Source organism: Neolamprologus brichardi, chromosome 10, assembly GCF_056152115.1.
Source record: "Neolamprologus brichardi isolate AB-2024 chromosome 10, ASM5615211v1, whole genome shotgun sequence".
Classification (NCBI taxonomy): domain Eukaryota; kingdom Metazoa; phylum Chordata; class Actinopteri; order Cichliformes; family Cichlidae; genus Neolamprologus; species Neolamprologus brichardi.
The window spans coordinates 7,506,073-7,531,225 of NC_142113.1; the positions used below are offsets into that span (position 1 = coordinate 7,506,073).

Sequence of the window (25,153 nt, forward strand, 5' to 3'; positions counted from 1 at the left end):
CAACACGCTCAGACAAAAACTGGTTCACCCGAAAGACAAAACGCCAAAACACAGACTTAACAATGTGGTGTATGCTGTACAGTGCAGCGAGGAATGCCCAGACCTCTACATTGGAGAGACCAAACAGCCACTCCACAAGCGCATGGCACAACACAGAAGAGCCACCTCCACAGGACAAGACTCAGCTGTCCATCTGCATCTTAAGGATAAAGGACACTCTTTCGAGGATGCCAATGTTCACATTTTGGACAGAGAAGACAGATGGTTTGAAAGAGGAGTGAAAGAAGCCATTTATGTCCACTGTGAGCGACCATCTTTGAACAGAGGCGGTGGTTTACGACACCAACTCTCTGCCATCTATAATCCAGTTTTGAGATCCCTTCCCAGACCCCTTAACGCCCACTCACATCCTGGGCCATCTGACCTCAGGAATTCGCATGATGGCTGATTGGGACCCACACCAAATTTGACACCTTGGCTCAGGCGATTTGAGGATCATCAGGGGGTCCTTTTGTCCCTCTGTGGGGGGATACTCCCACTAGGTTTATATCTGGGACTCTCCACCATTTGACCTTAGAACTGAAGAAGCTTCTCGGATGAGAGGTGAAACGTCTTCAAGTAACTTAAAGAAGTCCAGACGTTTTTCTTTGCAAGCTCCTGTGACTAATGTAGTTCATGGTTAACTTCTTAAGCCCCAATGCCCCCTGATACGGGGGCAAAAGGCAGGAGATCAGGTAGGCTTGGGGCTTAAGAGGTTAAAAAACCTGTTGATGGTTTGACACCATCTGATGACATCTTCTTATGGTTGTTAGTCATAACCATTGACTACAATTGGTAGTAACGCTAAGAAGGAGACTTATAAAATTTACAGAAGTTAGGATGGTGGAGCCATTTGAGCCATTTCTAAACAACTGCAGATTCCAAGGCTTACTTCCACAGTCCAAAAAAGAGCATTGGCCAGGCATGTGTGAACATGAGTGTTAATGTTTATCTGTCTCTATGTGTTAACCCTGTGACAGACTGGCAGTCTGTCCAGGTTGTACTCTGCCTTTTGCCCCATGACAGCTGATGATAGATAGTACAGTACTATTGAAAATAGAATACTGAGCTCAAGGCTATATCTAACCTTCTCATTATGTTGGCTATGATACATCACTTCTGGAGCAGTGGCGACAGCATAAATAAGCACAATCTCAGGTAATCAAAACAGGAAATTGATTAACATTTTACCACATTTTAAAGTGGTGTAGATTTGCTTCCATCTATCCCCTATAAAGAATGTGGATTCTAGCAGTCTCTAATCAGGATAGAACTGGTAATAAACGACTAAGAATTTTTTAAAAAAAGTTTATTTACTTTTTCCCTTAGCAATGTGGTGAGCATCAGAAATCGCCAATGGTGTCGCCCAGTTCTTCACCTGTCAGTCAACACAGAAAAGCTCATGGGGGAAACTCCAGTCAATGTGTCCAGCACCTCAGCCTCCCACCTGTCCCACCACGACGTGACCTTATCAACAAAGGTGCCATTCGCTCCCCATCTGCCAGTCCCACCTGCTCCCCCAAGGTCAGTCACAGTTCAGCACACTGCTACTATGAAACCCCTCATATGTTCACCTGGCACACAAGTGTTTAAGTTTATTTACACAGTTTCTACACTGTTTACTGATCAGCAGAGAATTTACATGACAATCCACAAATTACTCCAAGTGCCCCAAATGCTGCTAATTAAATCCACTTGATTCACTCACTGATCATGATTATCAACTATTACCATCTCTATAAAAGTAGCAGTCTGGAGTATTAAGGTACGTGTTATCGCAATGCTATGGAGACCCAGAGTTTACTGACAGACAATTTGAAAAAAAAAAAACAAACTGAACAAATATGGCTTATTTGGAAGGTTGCTCTCTAAAAAGAACATGTTAGCTTAGGGTTTTTTTTTTTAAAGTTCATCTGAACAAGTCACAAGATTTCTGGAGCAGTATCCTTTGGACAGCAAAAACCAAAGTGGAGATGTTTTGACATAATCTACAGTGCTATGTCTGATCAAAAGCAAACACTGAATATTGGCAAACACACCTCATTCCAGCTGTCAAGCACCGTAGCTTGAGTCAGTCATATGAAAAGGAATATTTTTGTAACCTATGAGGAGTTCAGGGCTGGATGTAATTGTAATTATAATGGTCTGTATAATTATTTAATAGTATTTGCCACATTATTGCTGCTGCTATCTCTCCTTGGTTATCATTTGAAAAAATGACACTTTAATATCTTAGTATGTGTATGGACAACAAAGATTTAAGAAACACTTCATTTATACAGTGAAATATGATGAAACCTTTGGACTATGTCTTCCTTACAACCCTCACATAATTAATGATAAATTTAAAACAAAACTTCACAAATTATTAGCATATTCAGAAGATTGCTGAGTACATCTCGTTACTATCCAAATAACCTACAGTTACCGTATTTACATGGGTAAAAAATGTTTCTCAAGACTCGAGCCCCAACCCTCGAGTCTGAGTCTCAAGTCTGAAGGCTTTGGTTTTTGCAACTTAACTCTGACTCGAGTCTAAGTCGCGAGTGCAAGTAGCCATCTCTGGTTTGATACCCTTGTCTTGTGATTTGTTCAGATTCAGTTTTGCAATCCTAAACCAGGGCTCGCAAAATTTCAAAATCTCTGGTAGCCCTTCAGGCAGGGACTCTTCAGTTTTTGGTTTTTTTTTTTAGCCCAAAATAAATTTAAGTATCCCGAATAAAAACGAGAGCAATTTTTTGATTGATGTTTCGTTTCCTGTTTTGTTTCCTTTACAATATTATACATTAAAGTATAATATTGTAACGGAAACAAAACATTAATCAAAAAATTGTTGAAACACAAATTACAACATTGTATAAAAATTACAATCATGCTTAAAGGAGCTTGCTTCTTCAACATCTTTAAGAGTTCTAAATAAATGTCTGTCCTCCTCCAGAAAATCTTATGTATGCAAACACGCGTTACAACTTCTTATCTTGTGCGCGTTTTTTATTTTGACAGCGAATGCGCACCTGCGGACCACTTATGTGCACCCCTGGTTATTTAGCTTGTCATATTGCAGCCACAGAAATTCTTTTGACCATGAAACCATAAACCTGCAATTTCTTTTTGCCTGATAGTCTGATTTGTCATAACTTTTCCGTTTTGTGGTAAGCTTTTCTTTGGCTGTCACTTCTTCACCCTGACCTGTCTTATTTGGCTCAGCAGAACTAAAATATATATCCTGCTGCTTTTACACACGCACTCACTTAACACTCAGCGATTCTCTGCGCGATCAACCTCTCACATGTTTAAGCTTGCTGCGGGAGATTTCACTTGTCATGTTTGCATAGTAAGCTAACGATTGATAAGACGATGTCAGAGGAATTGGTGCGCAAATTATCATATTATTAATCAGTACTGTCGCTCTGTATACACAGTTTGCGCAATTGCAAAGTGAAAGCAAAAAATAAGCGCAAATTCTGGCTCACCGATGCCAATGACATAATTACCCAGCTTCATTTCCGAAAGAATGCAAAAGCATTGACATATATTTTTCCTTCCTATGATAGGCAAGGCAAGGCAAGGCAAGGCAAGTTTATTTGTATAGCACAATTCAACAACAAGGTGATTCAAAGTGCTTTACAGAGACATTAGAAACAAAAACAAATAAAAAGCATGATTTAAAATTGATTAAAACAAGCAAACAAACTAATTAACAAACAAACAAACAAACAAACAAAACAGTATATAAAATCAAAACAGATAAAATCAGAACAGTAGATAAAATCAGTAGTTAAAAACTAAGTTTTGAGTGCGGATTTGGTGCTTTATTCAAATGCAGCTGAAAACAGGTGAGTCTTCAACCTGGATTTAAATAAACTGAGTGTTTCAGCTGATTGGAGGCTTTCTGGGAGTTTGTTCCAGATATAAGGAGCATAAAAGCTGAATGCGGCTTCTCCATGTCTGGTTCTGACTCTGGGAACTGATAAAAGACCGGATCCAGATGACCTAAGGGATCTGGAAGGTTCATACTGGGTCAGGAGGTCACTGATGTATTTTGGTCCTAAACCATTCAGAGCTTTATAGACCAGCATCAGAACTTTAAAGTCTATCCTCTGACGGACAGGCAGCCAGTGTAAAGACCTCAGAGCTGGACTGATGTGGTCCACTTTTTTGGTCTTAGTGAGGACTCGAGCAGCAGAGTTCTGAATGAGCTGTAGTTGTCTGACTGATTTTTTAGGTAGACCTGTAAAGATGCTGTTACAGTAATCAAGCCTACTAAAGATGAATGCATGGACTAGTTTTTCCAGGTCCTGTTGGGACATCAGATCTTTTATCCTTGATATATTCTTGAGGTGATAGTAAGCTGATTTTGTTATTGTCTTAATGTGTTTTTCTAAGTTTAGGTCTGCATCCATCACTACACCCAAATTTCTCGCCTGGTTTGTGGTTTTTAGGTGTATAGACTGAAGTTCTCTGGTGACCTGTAATCGTTTTTCTTTGACGCCAAAGACTATTACCTCAGTTTTGTTTTTGTTTGGCTGGAGAAAATTGTGGCACAACCAGTCATTAATTTCCTCAATGCATTTACCAAGAGCCTGTACAGGGCCTCGGTCTCCTGGTGACATTGTGATATATATTTGTGTGTCATCTGCATAGCTATGGTAGTTTATTTTGTTGTTGTTTATAATCTGTGCCAGTGGGAGCATGTAAATGTTAAACAGAAGGGGTCCCAAGATGGAACCTTGGGGAACTCCACATGTGATACTTGTCTGCTCAGATGTGAAGTTACCTATTGATACAAAGTATTTCCTGTTTTCTAAGTATGTTTTGAACCAGTTTAGTACAGTTCCTGAAAGACCTGTCCAGTTCTCCAGTCGTTTGAGTAATATGTTGTGGTCAACTGTATCAAATGCTGCACTGAGATCTAGTAAAACTAAGACTGACATTTTTCCACTGTCTGTATTCAGACATATGTCATTAAACACTTTGGTCAGAGCGGTTTCAGTGCTGTGGTTCTGTCTAAAACCTGACTGGAAGGCATCATAGCAGTTATTCTGTTTTAAGAAGTAATTGAGCTGTTGAGAAACTGCTTTTTCAATGATCTTACTTAAAAATGGGAGATTTGAGATCGGCCTGTAGTTGTTCATTTGTGTCTTGTCAAGATTGTCCTTTTTTAGTATAGGTTTTATTACAGCCGTTTTTAGTGATTCTGGAAACACACCTGATAATAAAGAAAAATTGACGATCTGTAACAGGTCTGACTCTAAAGTCTTTGAGACCTTTTTGAAAAAACTTGTTGGCAGGACATCTAAACAGCAAGAGGAGGAGTTCAGTTGACCTAAGATGTCCTCCAGGTCTTTGCTGTTAATCGGGTGAAACTGTTTCATGGTGTTTAAACAGTTTTTCGGTGGACACAGTACATATTCTGGATCTGCTGTTGATGTACCAATTGCTTGTCTAATCTTTTGGATTTTTTCTGTGAAGAATTTGGCAAAGTCATTGCAGGCCATGGTCGAATGAAGTTCAGCTGCCACTGACACAGGAGGGTTTGTTAGCCTGTCAACTGTAGAAAATAAGACCCGAGCATTATGACTATTTTTAGTGATGATGTCAGAGAAGTAGGACCTCCTTGCACTCCTCAGTTGTAAATTATAATTGTGAAGTTTCTCTTTATAGATGTCATAATGAACCTGGAGGTTTGTTTTTCTCCATCTGCGCTCAGCTTTCCTACACTCTCTTTTTTCATTTTTCACTAGTGTGGAGTTTCTCCATGGAGACTTTTTCCTTCCAGAGATAACCTTCACCTTAATGGGAGCAATTGTATCCATTACATTTAACATTTTAGCATTGAAGCTATTGACGAGCTCATTGACTGAACCTCTGGACAGGTCAGGTGTTAATGGGAAGACCTGGTTAAATATCTCACTACTGTATTCAGTTATACACCGTTTTGTGATCACTGCTGTTGATATATTTGTGTGGGCTGAGATTTTACTTTCAAAGAAAACACAGTAATGATCAGACAGGCCCACATCAGACACAGTAACCTTTGAAATGCTCAGGCCCTTGGAGATCAGCAGGTCAAGAGTGTGTCCTCTATTATGTGTGGCCTCTGTTACATGCTGAGTCAGCCCAAAGTTGCCCAGAGTGTTACTCAGGTCTTTAGTCCCTTTATCCTGAGGGTTGTCCACATGGATGTTAAAATCCCCAACAATAATTACACAGTCGAAATCAACACAGATCACAGACAGCAGTTCACTGAGATCATTAAAAAAGTCTGTGCAGTATTTGGGAGGCCTGTAAACATTAAGAAACACAACTTTGGATGGGGCCTTCAGCTGTAAAGCCACATATTCAAAAGACTGAAAACTTCCAGGAGACAGCTGCTTACATTGAAATGATTCATTAAATAAGACAGCAACCCCTCCTCCTCTCCTGCTCACCCTGGCCTCACTGATAAAACTGTAGTTAGGAGGGGTCGTCTCGATGAGAACAGCTCCACTGTTACTTTGGTCCAACCAAGTTTCAGTTAAAAACATAAAATCAAGGCTGTGCTCAGTGATTAAATCATTAATTAAAAATGTTTTCCCAGCTAAAGATCTAACATTTAATAAAGCCAACTTAAGTGTTTTAGAGGCATTACTTGTCCCCTCGTGTTTGGGAGCAGTCTGTGGCACACAAGGTATGTTTACTATATTTAAAGATCTTTTAGAGTGCAGCTCTCTGTGTTTTGACCAGGCCACATGTCTCCTTCTGTCACCTAAAAGTACAGAAATTTTAAAACCTTCTAGTAAACAGGGTCCCAGCTTCTCCTGGGAAAAGTCACCACTGCCATAATCCTCGCAGCCCGGACCCTCCACACATCACACATCAGACTGCGGAGACAGGGCATGAAGGTGGTAAGGAGGAACTAAGGGGGGCGAGGCTGGGCAATGTGACTTCGATTGCTCTGTTGAGGGTGGGGCTCGATGGCGAACCTTTGGCTGCTCTGGTGGGGGGTTTATGGGGGACAAAAAGGGATTGGGCCGGGGGGTAGATCTGAGCCCAGCATTGACCCGCTCCATCATCTCCTCAGTGAATTTCAGGTGTGGGGAGGAGGGAGAAAGGGAGGGGGAGGAGGGTGGTGGCCTGTCAGGGGTTTGGGGGACTGGGGAAGATTGTGGTCCCTGGTCCTGGTCGTTGGTGTTGTTAAGAGAGTTGGAGGCAAATAGGGACCCCTCTTCTTGCCTCTGATGTCTCTCCTTTCTGAGGCTCTTCCCGGGTGGGGGCAGATGGAGCTCCTCCTCAAGGTTTCTGCTGGGCTTTGTCTGTTCTTGGAGTACTGTTTGTTCCTCTTTATGAGATAACTCCTCGTTTATCTCAGCCTTGGCACCAAGCACAGATGGATGACGTATGGAATAAAACAAGTTGGAGGTGAACAGTTTCACCCCCGACTTGTTAAAATTAAATCCATTTGCTTTAAACAGATGCCTGCGTTCCCAAAAAATATTAAAGTTGTTGATAAAATGCACTGAGTGGTCAGTACATGCTGATATGAGCCATTTATTCAGTGTAAACAACCTGCTGAATCTCTCGTCTCCTCCTCTGACGGGCGGTACAGGTCCACTGATGAATACAGCTGCATTCAGAGAGTTTACAGTATTTAATAATCCAGTAAAGTCCCGTTTCAGAACCTCCGACTGTTGTTTGGACACATCGTTTGACCCTGTATGCAGAACAATGTTTGTCACAGTTGGATATTCATCTGCAATTTGAAGAATTCTCTCCTTCAGGTTGTTGACCATATCCTTAGGAAAGCAGAGGACTTTAGTGTTCTTACCGCACATCCTTTGTACATCCTTTACGGCAGAGTCGCCCACAATCAGAGTTTCAGGCCTAGCCTTTAGCTTTCCCTGTGGCCTTTTACTTTTCAGTAGATTTTCAGACCTTACTTCGCTACTTTTAGATGGATGGTTGTCCTTTGATAGTGGAGCAAATCTGTTCTGCAGTTTCACATTCAGTTGTTTTGGAGGTTTGTTGTTAACCTTCCTATTCACGGTTGTCCAGTCCTGTTTCCTCTCGTATACAGGGGTAGAAGAGCTTCTCTGTCTCGTAGGAAGTGAAGGCCAGTCGGTTTCAGAGATTTCAGCTCGCTGTGCTCTGGCTGTGATACGTCCTCCCCCTTCCAGGAGACATGATTTATGTCTTGGTATTGCACCAAGACAGTCCAAGGGGGGATTATCGCTTGAGGATTTATAATAGTGCACAAAGTCTACTTTCTTGGTCATGTTATCTGTGCTCCTTAGCTGTGTACTAGCTTGCTCATTGCCATTGTTTTGAATCAAAGGCAAGGTTGTTTCATTTCCACACAGTCCATTTACCTCCACGTTTACTTCTAAGCGATGAATTTTTGCCTCCAGTATTGCAATCTTCTGCAGGAGGCTGTGGTAGTCATCTGTGGAGAGGGAAGGCATCTTGTTGCTAGTTAGCCTAGCGGTTAGCACCTTTCCAGGCTATTGAGGCTGTTCGGTGCCCAGACGCTGTAATCAGGCTTCAGCTGTGTCTAGGCCACAGACACACGGAGCGCTGAGGATAAGGTAACTGTAAAAATGTTGCTGTTTCTGTTAAGAACACTTTAGTCCTAATGATCTATAAGTGTCCAGAAGCTATCGCAGGTAAGCTCATACGGAAAAAAGGGAAAAATCAGCATAAAAATCAATAAAAATCAATAAAAGAAGCACAGCATTTAAAGAGCAAAGAGATGAAGCGTCCACACTCACAAAAGGGGGAGGAGCGAAAAGATAGCCCGACGGGCAGGGCAGAGATAGATTTTGGTAGCCCAACTGGAAAAATCGCTAGCCCCGGAACGTCGGGCTAGCAATTTTGGCCGGCCCTGCTAAACCATGTTCTTTTAAGTAGAAAAATGCTTTTTTTCTGGCAACCCTTTTAATCCAAGGCACAGTCATACTTGTTCAGTCTTTTGCAAACTGAACTTTAACATTTAACTAATAATAACAGAGTCCTGTAGAGTCTGAGATTTGGCTCTTGGGTTTTCTGTATTTTCTCTGAGCATTTTACAGAGGTAAATTTATGGAGATTTTTACTCCTGGGAAGATTATGGCATTGTGTTAGCACACACCTGAAAGTGTGAATAGTTATCTGTCTCTCTGTGTTGGCCCTGCGATCTGTTCAGGGTGTACCCTTCCTGTTGCTGGAAGAGGCTCCAGTTTCCCCATGAAGAGAATGGATGGACGACTAGATTCATTAAAAGAATTTTAAAAAATGTAAATCAAAGTATCAAATTGGTTGTCTCATTTAATTGAACAACTTTATCTTTCTACCCCTTTAGTCTTCACCAGGCATATCTAGGAAGCAAGACAAGCCTCTTCCAGCCCCACCTCCTCCACAGAGGGACCCACCACCACCTCCTCCTCCCGAGCGTCCTCCTCCTGTCCCCCCTGAATCACACCACTCTTCGCTCCCCAGTTCCTCGTACATGTCCTCTTCTTCTACAGGCATGCTGTCAGAATTCCAAATTTCCTCTGAGACTTGGTGCTCCAAAGACAGCCATTTGACAGATGCACACAAGACTGGAGGGGAACACCAACTCCAGCTGGGACCCACTGTGCCTTGTCACTTGAACAGAAGACCACTCAGTTGTCCATCTGCGGAATTCGCGAGGTTACATCAAAGGTTGGACGGGCCAGGAAATTCAGAGAGCTCCAAGGTAAAGATTACGTGTCTTTTAAATATTTAAAATGATAAGCCAGTACTGGACTGTGTTATTTGAATTTACTAAGTAAAAGAAAGGATAAACTCTCACAATTCTGGGAGGAAGAATCCTAACTGTGACTTGGTTTAGTCTCTTCATTCTGCCCCGTGAGGTTTGATGTGTCCAGAACTGTGGGATGGGTTTGTCATGGTTCTTTGACCCAATGTTTTGTTTGTGTGGACTTTTGAAGCTTGTTTATTATCACTGTTGTATTCTTAAAGACTGATTTATTTTTCTTAGTTTAGTTTCCATGTGCTTATGAGTTTCTGATTATTGTTTTACCTCAGGGATTCATGTTAGTTTGGATTTTTTAGTTTTCTTTAGCATTTCCCCTTTTGTCTTACCCTCTGTCCTTGTTTATTACTCTTCAGTGTCTCTTTCTCTCTCTATCTACATCTGTGTCACTTCATCTCTCTCTCATCCCAGTCAGACCTTGGTGTTCTGTCTCCCTTCCCATGTTCTTCTCTGTATTTTATCCTTTGCCTCCCCAGTTTGTTATGTGTTTCCATGTTTGTTTAGCCCCGTCTTAGTGTCAGGCTCGAGTGATTTTGTCTGAGTCTAAGTGTTTGAGCTCCTTCCTGTTATCTTTTGGTAGTTCTTGTCTCATTTGTATTGTTTTCTGTTTTGCTTCCCCTATCTGGTTATGTCTGATTTGTTTCTGCTGTGTTCTCATGTGTTTCCACTCCCCTGATCTCCCCTCAGTGCATATATTGTCACTGTTTTCCTCTGGCCTTTGTCAAAGCATCTGTTCATCTACCCTCAGGTTTCTTCAGGTTCCATGGGCTCTGTTGCTAGCATGTCACGGTTTAGTTTCTCTGTTTTAGTTCCCCATTCCGTTTTGTTTTTTAATTTTTGTACCATTCGACAATCAGCCTTAATAAACGGCTCGCCTCCAGTTAACTCCTTCCTGCCTCCCAGTGTTTGCATTTAGGTCCTCACTTCAAGCTTCCCCGAGTCTGTACACCTTGAGACCTTAATCGGATTACATGGCTCTGTAGCGCACCGCTGTGTTAAACGATGTAAATGTGAGCATGTCACTGAATTTGCAGCTAAAAAAAGAACTTCAATATATGTGTATTTTGGAGTGCTGTATAATGAAAAGTCTGACCATAATATGGTAATGCCATATTAATTTCAAGGCTTTCATAACATGTTTTAGATCAAAATGGAAATCATATAAAATACTGTATTATTAAATTACATTAATATTTAAAAATACAAATATAAAAGTTTTTTTCACAAGCCAATAAAAATTTACATGGGCCATTCCACTGACCTGAGGGTTGTTAGGTTGGACACTGAATTATTATTAATATTAATTAATTACTACAACGTCATAACATCTGTTTTCAGCAGCACAACACTTGCCTCCTCATGTCAGAAAGCCTTCCAAGAAGAAAGATTATTTTTTTATGCCTTAGTTTAGATTGTATGTATATTATTTTATTTGACTTTGACCTTTAACTGTACTTTAGATTATTTATATATTTTTGCATTTAAAAAATGTTTTCTTTAAAAGCTTAAATTTCAATATGGCACGTACAAACAATCACAGCATTTAGTTGTTGTTTTTTGACAGATATTGTATGCAGCTAAACTTTAAAACATTGCAATTTCTAAAATGGAAACCAATGGGTTAGGGTTAGGTTTCATTCTAAAAGACCAGTGTTTTTTCTCGTTTGAATATTTATTATTATTTGTTAACAAGACAAAAGTACTTCTTGCAAAATTACTTGGTCAATCAATGGAATAATTGATAGATTACTCTATACTAAAATAATAGGTTGCTGCAGCCCTAGGTTACTCTGACATTTGGTTAAATTTTTTCTTGAGGACTATAATGGTAAATCTAAATATTTTTGGAGATTCTCTAACATTTCTCTTAGACCCAGTGTCAGATCAAAATTTTGTCCATTACAAAAATAAATGTTATCTTAACAGCCTCCATTGGACGTTCTATCGCACTTAACTAAGATGGGGAATACTCTAAGATTGCTCGAAAGTTTGTAATAAACACAAGCTTAACAAGCATTGGTGATCAGTTTACTTTTTATTAAACACAAACTTCTCCTGGACTGCCGTTGGTGGATTCATGGATGTAGTCACTAGTCATTGGGCTCCTTCCTTCCGCTTAGTGTATAGCTTCAGGTTGCTGGACTTGGGTTAAACCCTCCATGCATGGTCAGTAGTTTTCTTGTCTTGATGTCAGCAGTGTTGGGAAGGTTACTTTTAAAATGTATCCCATTACAGAATACAGAATACATGCCCTAAAATGTATTCTGTAACATATTCCGTTACGTTACTCAATGAGAGTAACGTATTCTGAATACTTTGGATTACTTAACATATTATCATGCATTTTACAACTACGTGAATGTACTATTGCTGTGTGATTTATTACTATTACTGAAGGTCCGCGGCTCCGAACCGTAGTAAAGGGACCTCTGACTAATACGGGTTCCATGTCGGGCTCGTAGCCGAAAAATAGCTTTACTTTGTTGTCTGGGTCAACTCTGCTTGCGAGAGACAGAGAGAGGCGTTGAAAGGCTGCTCCAACGGAACTTCGGAGGAAAACACGAACAAAGCGTACAGTCGAGTTTTAATACCCTACTTACAACTGGGCTCATTAGGCACTCTTCTTGGCTGCAGTGGTTATTATTATATTTACATGCTTCCAGCTCCCGTTTTTGCTCGATGACAACTCGTACTTTTCGACTCTCCTTTTTCTTCCACCTCGCCCTCACAGACACGCATGATTTTGATATTTATGCTACAGGTGAATCTACTAAAAATCTATGAGGATTTTGAATCAGGGTCTATTTTGGGAATGATATAACTCAAGAAGGAAGTCCCCTTGGATTTTCAAATTTATACCATAAATGTATCTACTTGCAATGACAGCTGCCAATATTTTTACAAAAGGTTTTTTTTTTCATCATTAAGGATGGGTTCTTCTACATGAAAGATATTTTGATTTATTTCTGATTTCCACATCACAGATACCACATCCATTTTCTCTTTTGTGTGTCTGTGCAGCCCTTCTGTAATGGCGAGCAAGTCACTGATGAGTACGACATCGTTCCCTCACGGCAGTTGCCAACTCAGTCCAAACTTTGTAGTAGCCACAAGTGAGTATCACATCTCACACACACACACACACCTAGACATACACACATAAATATTTATCTAGCTGGATATGAACAAATATTCCCAGAAAATATCCTGGAAATTTCTGGTTAATCTGCATTTTTAGGTCAGTTTTGATGCTGCTCTAAAACTGTAGATTAACCAGCCTTTGACAAGGCTGTGCCTCAGATTTTGAGTCAAGATTGTGTGCTTTAAAAAAAATGAAAACATACTGTTATGCTGTGCATGCTATAGACATCTTGGATACTCAGCTGTATCTGAGAAACTACATGACTTGTGTTTTATCTTATTTTCAGCAAGTGAGCTTTACATGTATGGATTTGAAGTAGATAAAGTGCTTAAAGTGTAAAACACTGTATACATGGACAAATGGGACAACTGTAAAATGCCTTGAGTGGTCAGTAAGGTTAAGAGTGCTCTAATACATGTATAAACAAAATCTCCCTACTCGCCATGTGGGCTGTTTTTATTCTTTAACCACTTAAGCCCCACGCCCCCGGTACCGGGGGCAAAAAGGAGGAGATCACGTCAGTGTTGCCAACTTAACGACTTTGTCGCTATATTTAGCGAGTTTTCAGACCCCCTTAGCGACTGTATTCTAAAAAGCGACCAGCGACAAATCTGGCGACTTTTTCTGGTGTTATTGGAGACTTATTTATGACGACTTTTTGATGTGAAAGCGCGGATCGCTCCTACTCTCATCAAGCAGCGGGTGCTGCCGTGGGCACCTTGCCCGTGCCAAAGCGCTCACGGGCGGAGGATAGTCTTCCCCCAGCTGCTATCAGGACAGGAGACGTCCACACCTATGAGTCCAAACTGCAAATGAATCGCGCATGAGCAAAGCCGCTGCTCCCGCACTGACTGTAACACAGTCAGTTCTTCTTTTACTCTTATGCTGTTTTGTGGATCACAAGGTTTAAAACTACTTATAAACACACACACACATATAGTAACTCCACCAGAGTGCCTATTTTCGGTCATCTGTGCCCGGATAAAGGAGCAGGGTTGGAATTGTGACATTAAAAAAAACAATAATTGCTAAAAGAAATTGAATGTGTAGTTCTAAATAAACTCTAAATGCATTTAGGACGTTTTTTACTCACTTTATGTCTCTTCCACGATGTTATTTCTCTCTCCAACAACATACGTTACAATTACATTAGCATGACCAATTATGCAAATTATGCAATGACGTCATTTAGCAGCTTCTAGCGACTTTTAGGACAACCAATAGCCATTTTCCTTACTGAGGAGTTGGCAACACTGGATCACGTTTAATAGGTTATAACACGGGGTGAGAAATATAAGTCCAGACATGTATCCAAAGAAACCTCTGAATCTCAGCTAAAATGTCATATAAGCCATTTCTACAACCACCAAACACATCGAAAACAAGCCATGATTAAACGAGCAGTTACGTAAATGCGCAGAAGACCGCTAAACAAACAAAACCGAACCCGAAATTCTCCAGGCTTCATGTAACCGGCTAAAGATAGGCTGGTTAGCTTCCAGAGCTATCACTGACTCCACACACCAAGTTTCACCACGATCAGACCAAAATTCACTGAATGAGCCACAAAAGAAGACCACAACAACACATACCGTCCCGATTTCCTCCGTTATTTTTGCCGGTAGCCAGTAGCCACGTGATTATCAGATGTTACCATGCCTACCTAGCCGCATCAGAGCCGTTTTCCGTCAACAACCTCCATTTTAGACCCACCTACAGACACGTGACTGGACAGACGCCACATGCAGCAAATTTGGGCCCACGTGGGTTTGGGCATTGCAACGTCTGATTGGTTGAAGTGACGTTAACGTGGCATCTTTACTTTGATTCTATTGGCTAAAACGATTAAAAAGAGGTGTCAATCATGCAAATTAACCAAAAGAAACCAAAGTTACAGCCCTTCGGAGTTTAAAGGGCCAGAGACCAATTAAACGCTTTATGCGCACTGCAGAAAAGGGCCATTACCATGTAAATGTGTGGTTAATTCTTCAAAAATATATTTTTTAAAAAGCATTTTTAGACCTGTTAATAAAATGTATTAATTTCTACTCTTTAATACGTAAAAAATTCAACTTGGCAATTATGTGCCAAAATTGGACATTTTTGTACAACGTCTGGATATTCATGTATTGACAGCGCTGTAATTTTTCACTGTTTCACTTTAGAAACATAAATCTTTGCACAGATGATGTTTATATGTTGGTTACTGAAATCCTGGAGCCAAATGTGATCCGAGGCATATTTTTAAAAGGGTTATATGCTAAAAAAAAAAAAACTTTTAAATTAGGCGAGGATAAAATATACTTACTTTTTCTGTGTTACAGTCTCAGTAACTTTGACACAGTAATATCTGCTTCAATATTTACACCTCTGATGAAATCTGACAAGTGTTAGCTTTATTTTGACACCAAGATTGTAAGGACAGAGTTTTTAATTGCAGAGAAATAATCAATTAAATTTGGGCATTACATTTTCGAGCAGGAAGCTAAGAAAATCTCTTGGGGCTTAAGAGGTTAAGTTTAGGTCCTCTACCAGAAGCCTGGGATGTCTAGTGCAGTGTCTTTGCTGTTCCTATGACTAGGATATTGTTCTTGGCATCTGCTGGAACCACTCGCCCAGCTGGGGGGTCACTGCCCTGTTTACCACATGGACGACAGTTGCCTTCACCTTACACAGCTTTTCTAGCTCCTCATTCAGCCCTTGGTATGTTTCCCACTTCTCATGTTCCTTCTTCCTTCTTGTTGTTACTCCTAGTATAGCTAAATCTGTCACTGCAACCTTTTTCCTCTGCTTGTAAGCAAAGTAAGCAAAGAGGATAAAACAGCTGATGATGGCAGTTTCCAAGGGTGATCCACTTACCGACATGTCCTTTATGGAAGCTTTTGAGCCAGCCATTGAACAGAGAAATGATGCAGACAAGTTGTACTACTTGCAGCAAGCAGTACACTACAGGAGAACCACAAGATATCACAACTACTGCTTCAACTGACCAAACACACGCATCCACACATGTACAATGGCAAGAACACTAAGTGCAATACTCTTTTATGACAATGTTGTATTTTGCTCAGTTGTATATTTTAATTTGGATTTGAAAACGTGGCTGAGCAATTTTCAAAAGGTGTGGTGTGTTGTTTACTAGCATCACTATCAGAGCAGTACACATAGAGGTAGCAGACAGTCTTGACACCATCTCCTACATCAATGCTCTCCAATGGTTTATAAGCAGAAGAGGCCAAATTGAAATCATACATTGTGATAATGGTACAAATTTTGTTGGTGCAGAAAAGCAGATATGTGAAAACCTGAATCAGGTACAGATTGAAAAGCATATGCAGAGCTTTCTCTGGTCGCCTTCCCAATCGGAACAGGAGTGACATGTTTAGCCGCATGCTCTCCTTAAACCTCTGGTGTCTGGGTGGTGTCCAAAAAATGATGTGGGCTTTATAAATAATTGGGAAACTTTCTGGAGGAAACCTGGTCTTGTTAAGAGAGACAGCATCCAGCCCATTTTGGATGGGACAGCTCTTATTTCTAGAAATCTGGCCAAATTTATCAAACCCCCACAAACCTGACTATCCAGAGTTGGAAACAGGAACCAGAGTTGCAGTCTTACACATCTCTCTGTAACTTCTCTCCTCCTGTTATTTCCCCAAAACCCTATCTCCTTAGAGACTGTGTCAGCTCCCAAACAGACAAAAAATCAAACTAAAAACCAGCAAAAAAAACGACTTAAACATAAAAGATCACAAAGAAAGAGCAATACAGTATCCTCAACAGCACCAAAGAGTAAAACATTGAAGTGTGGACTATTAAACATTTGGTCGCTCACTTCCAAGTCTCTGTTAGTACATGAGTTAATAATTGATCAATAAATCAATTTACTCTGTCTTACAGAAACCTGACAGGATGATTATGTTAGCTTAAACGAATCAACACCCCGAGTCATTGTCACTGTCAGAATCCTCAAAGTGCAGGCTGAGGGGGCGGTGTGGCAGCAATTTTCCACACCAGCTTATTAATTAATCATCAACACAGACTTGTTACAAAGCTAAGCATCAGGCTTTCAAATGACTTTAAAATTTGCCTTGCTCTTTAACACTGATCTGTCCAGGGTTTCAGCACCTCTCGTTGACAGACATCACTATTCCTCCCCACTTCTTCTTACCACTCTGCAATGCTGTCCTATGCACCTGTACAAGCTGAAAGCCATCTAAAGTGACGAGTGAGTCTCATTCAGCCATGTCTCTGTGAAGCACATGAGCCTACACTGCCAGAACTCCTAACTGTAGCTTCGCCATCGCCTTTAGTGCTTCCATCGTATTAGGGGAAGACCTGAGATTTCCTGTAATAACAGATGGTATACATGGTTTGTGTCATGTTATCCATTCCTGACGCTTTACTCAAGCTCTACAGTATCTCCTTGACTCTTACAGTGGCTAAAAGTGTGTCTTTTCCTATGCAAAATAATTCTTTTTATTTTATGCAAAATAATTATTTTTATTTTTCGTAGGAGAAGTAACGGTGCATGGAGCAGTGTTCTGCAATCACTTCCTCTGATGGGTTTTTGTCAGTGAGCTGGGGGATGTCGTGGAATTTTGTAAATAAAGTCTGCAACACGGAAAGAGCCGTGGTCAAGCTATTTATTACTGGGCAGGAGAGCCAACAGACACATCAAACATCACAGTTCACAGTCATGCCAGCTTTGCCTTTGGGATGTCTCAGCTCCTCTGTTATAACCCCTCCCCACACACAACTCTCTGTATCTTTTAGTTACAACAGGTTTCTGTCCCACGGACTGTGGCTGGGCAGAGAGCAACTTCCGCTATCTTTTCCCAGGAAGCTCCTGGCACCGGTCATCTTGAGAGTTTGGTCCTTCTACGCCCTAACAGTTAGCAGATAACATAGTGAAACATCATTAGGCCTAGCTAAGCAGTTCTTTACGAGGTCATACTGACACACACTTGCTTCATCTTAAGCAGGCAAAGGTTATACAAAAATCATACACTAAGATTCTAAACACACAAATCTAAATGTGAGGATAAACTAGAATTTTCCATAACAGGGAGTATATATGAAACTCTTCTTTTGTTTTCTCTGTGGTTTCAGATCTTTTACCAATGATGTCTACAGGTTAAGGCAAATATCTGATGGTTAGAAACTGCCAAAAGTAATGGCTGAATGATAATAGCCTTTTAGCTGCAGTAAGAATTAGATTAGATATTCTGTGTATCCAGATGTACTGGAGGCAGGAGATAGAAGGTAGGAGTAGGAGGTGGAAACATTATGCTTTGGGGCAGTTTGTCTAAGGGTAGAGGATGACTTCACTACATTGACAGGGAAAAGGACCGGACCATGTTTCTTTTTACTATAGAAAGTAAAATGTTGGATGAGAACCTCCTCCCCTCAACCAAATCACTAAAGATGGGCCGTGTATGGCAGCGGTCCTCAACCTTTTTTGCACCACGGACCGGTTTAATGTCAGATAATATTTTCATGGACCGGCCTTTAACGTGTTCCAGATAAATACAACAAAATAAAAGGATATGACCAACACAAAAACTGTGGTATTTTGTAAATATAGTAATAAACACAAATTCACTGCGTAGTTGTGTCCTCCTCTCTGCCCCTTAATGCTCTCTGGTCGCTATGGTAATGCGTAAATATTTCTTTCAAAATAAGACACACAACTACAACACGGGAAAAGTTAACAATAAAAACCCTGAAAACCATAAATTTGACACCCAAGCATCAACTCTCGTAGCCCGGTACCAGACCACTCACGGACCTGTACCGGTCTGTGGCCCGAGGGTTGGGGACCGCTGGTGTATGGGACTTGTGGCTATAGAGTGGCTATAGAAGAAGGTTGTGAAGTGGCCTTGTCAGTCTCCTGACCTCATTACTATAGCGAGCTGAAGCTTGAAGTTGCCAACCAGGCAACCAAGAAACCTAAAAGACCAAAATCCCACCTGAGAGATATGAAAACCTGATAATAAGAAATCATGCCAAGAAAGTTAGTATTCTTGACCAAGTACTAAAACAAGTATTTGATCTTGTGGAGAAAAAAACCCAATTTCACTCAATGACATGCAAATCTGTTTATAATAACTTTTGAGTCTCTATGCAATTAGAGACTATTCATTGTTTTGGAAATGAATAAACTTACAAAGTGGCTTACAAACTTACAAAGTGGCTTACAAACTTACAAAGTAGCTCGAATAATTATTTCTCCGACTGTATCTAAACTTTCCTTGGTCTGACAAACCTAACCAACATAATAAGACATCTTGTACAATTTTTGAGAGAAATACACCCCTTTGACAGGAGCAAACCTCTGACAGAAAAAGGGTTAGAAAGGGCTTTTGCATAAGATTCCCTCTTATAGTTAACCATTAGACAAACTAACTAATGTAGTCAAAGGTTGTTTTGACAAATCAAATGTCATCTTTGCAGATCCTCCAACCCTTTTTGCAGCCCAGTGTTAGAACAACATCAAGGGGCAATGGAAGGACCGGAGGGCAACTATCACATTCCTTCATCCAGTCTGTGCCTGAGTCAGACTCCTGTCTGCATCACTGTAGCAAGCAGGTATTGGTCTTCACACACATGGTATATTGTTAGTTCCATAGGTAGTTGGTCAAAGACATAATTTTTGTAGTTTTGCCTCTATTCACCACCACAGTGAATGAAACATTCAAAAAGAAAAAAATGATTGAATGCAGATTTTCAGCTGTAACTCAATTCAATTCAATTCAATTTTATTTATATAGCGCCAAATCACAACAAAAGTCGCCTCAAGGCGCTTCATAGATACAGAGAAAAACCCAACAATCATATGACCCCCTATGAGCAAGCACTTTGGCGACAGTGGGAAGGAAAAACTCCCTTTTAACAGGAAGAAACCTCCGGCAGAACCAGGCTCAGGGAGGGGCGGCCATCTGCTGCGACCGGTTGGGGTGAGAGAAGGAAGACAGGATAAAAGACATGCTGTGGAAAGACCTTTAACAAAAATGTTTAGCATTTTTTGCCTTTAGAACAGCAGTCATTCTTCATGACATAGATTCAGCAGTGTATTGGAATAATTCCTCTGGGTTTTTGGCCTATATTACCACAACAACATCACACAGGACACGACCCATAATAGTAACACTTATTGGCTAGTGGATTTAAGAGCAGACCACAGTAACCTCCCTGAACAGGATCCAGTAATCATCACAGTAGTAGACATCCAAGACGGTGTCTCCAGTATGCAGATTGGACAGCACCAGGACCTGACGTGCTCAAGAAGCTGACTTTACTCCTTGAGCATCTGGCAACACAAAAGAACAATCTGCAGATATTTTAGGCACACCTGGAATGGCTAACTAAAGGTTGGACAGTCCTTATCCCGAAGGATCCCCAGAATAGTAGGATAGTCCCATCCCACTACAGGCCAATAACCTGCCTTAATGTCACATGGAAACTCCTGCCAGGAATCATAGCAGCTAAGATGAATGGGCATATGTCTCAATTCATGAGCGGGGCATAGAAATTAATTGGCAAAACACCAGAAGGACAAAACATCAGCTACTGGTAGACAGAGCAGTTGACCAAGACTTGTCTTCACCTTTCACCTTGCTTCTCCAGCTCCTCTCTCCGCCCTTAGTATTTCTCCAGCTTCTCACGTTCTTCTTCACATTGTTCTTCCTGATGTAGCTATCACTTTATATAGCTACATCTATCATTACAGCCTTTTTCTGTCTGTATGTCATTAGAGTTTAGTTGGGGTGCTGTGATTCAGTTACATTTTGTTGCTCATGCAGGTCCTTGGAAAATAGCCCTCCAGAGCTGTCCTTTGAGGAGGAGAAGCCCTGGTGCCTTGAGCCTGGTGAGTCTTTCAAGTGTTAATTAATTTACATTTTTGGCTCATATATTGTTGTTATAAGCAGGCCAGGCTACATTGTTTTTTCATGTTTTGATTAAGGGACCCGTTGAAGCAGAAATTACCTTCTCTATATTTAAAATAAAAGAGTACAAGAAAACTTTCTGGAGAAATTGTGGTGGGATTGTTGCTACTGGCAGACTAGGTCTGGGGCTATCAGTGACACTAAAAACCTTGTTGCTACAGTTTGTTGCTGTAAAGTGAAAAACTGAGAAACAAAGCAGCCCCAGACCATCACACTATGACACTATGACCCCTATATTTTACTGTTGGTTGATGTTCCTTTTCTGAAATGCTGCATTACTTTTATGCCAGGACACACACCTGGCGGGGGGGAACGTTATTCTGCTGATGACAGCAGCACTAATGATCTAAGAAATCCATATATCACTTGACATGTTTTCTTGAATTTTTTTTTTTAACAAATACTACCATCAGATTAAATTTGAAAACGATAACTGTGGACACTAAAATGCTAACAAAAAGATAGACAGACAAACAAATAAACCAAATTGATTACATATTCCCTCCCTTTGGGGCAACAATGACCCTTTTTTTTTACAATGTAAGATGGAATTTAACATAGACTGAGTGGCACACTGCTTAAACCTTGTGTAGAGTACATGCATAGTTTAATGGGGAACTACAAGTACTGGAATTACCACTCATTTTTGTTTGTATCTTTCTTTGTCTCTGTCTATGTACACTACATTATCAACTGTGCCTGTTTTTGTTCTCTGCATTATCATTTTACCAGTTCTAAACCAAGCTTAGTGATGTGTGACTCACCATTCATTTCACTGGTGAGTCACATTTACAATTTTGGCTAATGTTCTAGTGCACAGGCCCAATAGCACATTTATGTAACACAAGCACCTGTGGAAATTTCTAACATGTCAACATTCTTGACTCCAAAGGAAGGTATGACTTGTCTCATCCATTTTGCCAGTTTTAAGGTATTTCCGATATTTGTGTACATCTTTTTTTTGTGACGTCAAAATGCAAGAGAATTAACAACTCTTAATTAATATCTTTTGGATCTTTTTAGTCTGGTGGTTCTCTTTTACATAGCTTACAGAGCTTGTAAGCAAAGCTCTGTCTTCCTTGGACATTGGATCAGGCCTTTGACACTGATGTGGTTCAGCATCTCAGCAAAAGAAATCATCCTTTTGATGTCAGTAAATTGTGAATGTCTAAACATTTCCACACCAGGTCAGTCAAATACATATAGCAGTTTAGCTCGTCCAAAAGGCGGTAACTTTTATTTGTTTAAATCTCGCAACAGTTTAGGTAAAGATAACCTTTAAAACTGCTCAGTAACTTGAGCAGACTGCAGTGTTGACTAGGGCTGCAATAATTCGTTGAGATTTCTGATTAACTCAACTAATAAAAAAAATCATCATCAATTTTTTGCTTTGACCAAACTTCAATGTTCACTGTAGCCACCACATACTCCTTACAAACACACAAACTCACTCATTCACTTGCACAAAAATAGATACACATAAACACACACCAGATCTACCTCATCCAGAAGATATGTATTGTCAGAACTCTTTTTACTTTCTGTTAAAAAAACAAAGCATTCTACGTAGACAGAGAATAGGCAGTTTTATTCCTTAGTTTAGATTCCATATATTCCTTAATTTATTTCACTTTGACCTTTGACTGTACTTGAAGGGGGTTTTTTTGTTGGCTTTTTTTGCATTTAGGAATATGTTTTCTCTTAAAAAAGTCAATTTAATATGGAACATAATACAATCTAGGGGGTTCTTATTATTATTTTTTTTTACAGATATAGTATGCAGTTTGTTTATATCAACACTTCACCGAGTTCTTTTGATTCCTCAGAGGCATCTGATGGAAGACAAAAACACTGCTCAGCAGACCATTTAACACTTTATTTCTCTTTCACATTACTTCTAGAAGGGAGATGCGTCCTGCATGACACGTTGCCACGGATCTTAAAATGGCTTAAAGGCAACACAAGCCAGATGCTAGAGTTTAAAACGGACCTGTTCATTTTGTTGAGCCTTCAGTGTACGGCCATTGCCATTTTGCCAGAAGTGTTAGCAGAAAGGAGGAATAACAAAACCTTTTGACAGTGCTGGAAATCACAGTGCCTTACCTGCTGGCCATACCAGGTTTTCTGGGTTATATAAGCCTTGGACATGTTCCCCCAGCTTCCTTGCAATGTCTTGCCAGATGGTGCTTCATTTCGAGTACATAGTACTTTATCACTGCGAGTGGAGGAAGGAGACTCACAACCCTTTGAGTGTAGATCCAAGGGCCCATGTACATCCCAGCCATAGAGTAACTTGTAAGGGGAAGAACTCAGTTAAAGGTAGGGGAACTTCTCTGTATGCAAACAGCAGGAAGGGCAGCCACGGGTTGGTTCCCTGGTCTTTTAGAAATGAGTGTAGATAACTGACAGTGACTACATTAGGTTTTGGTCTGACTTCCTTGGAGGACATGTTTTCTGGCATATGGAGCATGCACTTCAGGATTTCTGTATGTCTGCAAACATTAAAGACCTAGGGAAGGGTGTGTGTTAGGTACATGATAAAGGACCTAGGGACCAGGGATCTCAAGATATTGGTGGTCACAGTCAACTGCGTATACCACATGCTTATTAAAAAATGAACTTTTCATTTCCCCTCTCACTTTCCATTTTCCCCTTCAGTCCCCTTAGCAATCAAGTTTTTCAATGTCTCATCCTCCCTAAAACTCCATTCCTGGGATAACATCAACAGGCAGGCTCTGTACCACCACAAAAGGCAACATGTAGGACTGTTCATTAATGGTCACTGTCACATCAGCTTTGGGGTAATGATACTTATCAGCATGTACACGCAAAATTTCCTCCTGTCTGCTATAATCCACATTGCTCACTGGTACCATACAATGGTTAACCAAAGACATTTCCAACAAAGCAGTAACTCGCTGACTATTGACATTTACCATTTTCTAGCGCTGCATTTCCACTGTCTTTCCCTGTGGGCTCCATCTCCTGCTGGGGTGCATAGCTATCCCCTGTGACCTTAGCTTTGCAGATGGGGCACACAGAGGTTTTGTGGCCTGGCTGCTGGCAATAATAACAAACAAGGTCCTTACCAGAGGTTTCTGAGTTTAGTGGTTTTCTTGTGGCTCTGGTTTACTCTCTGTCTTTGAAGGACCTGGCAGAGAAGACTGGAGCACTGTTTAGTGCCCAGTGGAGCATGAAGCCAGAGCCCCTTTACAAGCATTGCAATACTGTACCACAAGCTTAGCAGCCGTAAGTCCATCTGCTGGCTTGTGCTCCCTCACCCAGGTCCTCACCTTCACTGTGAGCACCCAGGTTTTCTGTCAGAAAAATGGTCTTATAAAGTGAGACACAGAGCAGCAAGTTTAACATATTTTTTTTTTTAAATAAAGGGTGTTTATGTACAGTGGAGGATCAGCAGACTGGGTAAAAGACATATCAGGCAGTTTGTACCATCTGTTTGTACCAGAAACAATCCCATCAAAGGCCTTGGACTGAATGGTGTCTCCAAGATTGTGGAACGGGTTACACATTATGTCAGTAAACGAGTTGTGCAACTTCCTGAACATACTTCTTATTTCATTACTTGCAAGCGAGCAACAGCAAAGTCTATGCAAGTCTTCGTCAGGGTGATCCTGTTGAGCCTTTTTATACATTTCACTAATCACACACTTCTGGGAAAAGATATGTGTGACTTATTGCTGTAATAATACATTATAGTCAACCATATCGAACGCTGCACTGAGGTCTAGCAGGACAAGCACAGAGATGAGTCCACTGTCAGAGGCCATAAGAAGATCATTTGTAACACTGTTTCTGTGCTGTGATGAGCTCTGAAACCTGACTGAAACTCTTCAAATTAAGCCATTTCTCTGCAGATGATCTGTTAGCTGTTTGACAACTACTCTTTCAAGAATTTTTGAGATGAAAGGAAGGCTGGAGATTGGCCTATAATTAGCTAAGACCCCTGGGTCAAGAGATGGCTTTTTAAGTAACAGTTTAACTACTGCCAGCTTGAAGCCGATTATTAGAGCTAGGTTCATCATATTTAAGATTGAAGCATTAATTAATGGTAGGACTTCTTGAGCAGTACAGTAGGAGCAGTAGGAATGGGGTCTAAAAAACAGTAATAACTTCTTGGTTTGGAAGAAGTAATTACTGAAGTTAACTCAAAAACGTGTACATAAACAACAATGGGATTGAGAGTAACTGTACGTTATTTCTGTGAGATGATTATGATTGATTTTCCTCTAATGGTTTAAAATTTAAAATACT

The 25,153-nt window shown here is 40.5% G+C and overlaps 2 protein-coding genes across 4 annotated transcripts in view; one reads left to right on the forward strand and one right to left on the reverse strand.

Moving 5' to 3' along the window:
* Positions 1–25,153, forward strand: part of cblb (Cbl proto-oncogene B, E3 ubiquitin protein ligase) — a 101,447-nt gene that overhangs the window by 62,995 nt on the left and 13,299 nt on the right. For all 3 annotated transcript variants that reach the window (XM_006800536.3, XM_035911955.2, XM_087847127.1), the window contains 5 exons: positions 1,369–1,563; positions 9,356–9,733; positions 12,815–12,906; positions 19,389–19,523; positions 20,738–20,802. In XM_006800536.3, the coding sequence (XP_006800599.1) occupies positions 1,369–1,563; positions 9,356–9,733; positions 12,815–12,906; positions 19,389–19,523; positions 20,738–20,802 (865 nt within the window). The remainder of the gene's footprint in view (positions 1–1,368; positions 1,564–9,355; positions 9,734–12,814; positions 12,907–19,388; positions 19,524–20,737; positions 20,803–25,153) is intronic.
* Positions 3,819–8,745, reverse strand: LOC148100843 (uncharacterized). Its single transcript, XM_087847128.1, has one exon. The coding sequence runs from the start codon at positions 8,478–8,480 to the stop codon at positions 6,891–6,893; it is 1,590 nt and encodes a 529-aa protein (XP_087703254.1). The 5' UTR covers positions 8,481–8,745; the 3' UTR covers positions 3,819–6,890.

Excerpts from the sequence above, each read along its gene's own strand:
- LOC148100843 (XM_087847128.1), bottom strand. The coding sequence starts at position 8,480 with ATGCCTTCCCTCTCCACAGATGACTACCACAGCCTCCTGCAGAAGATT.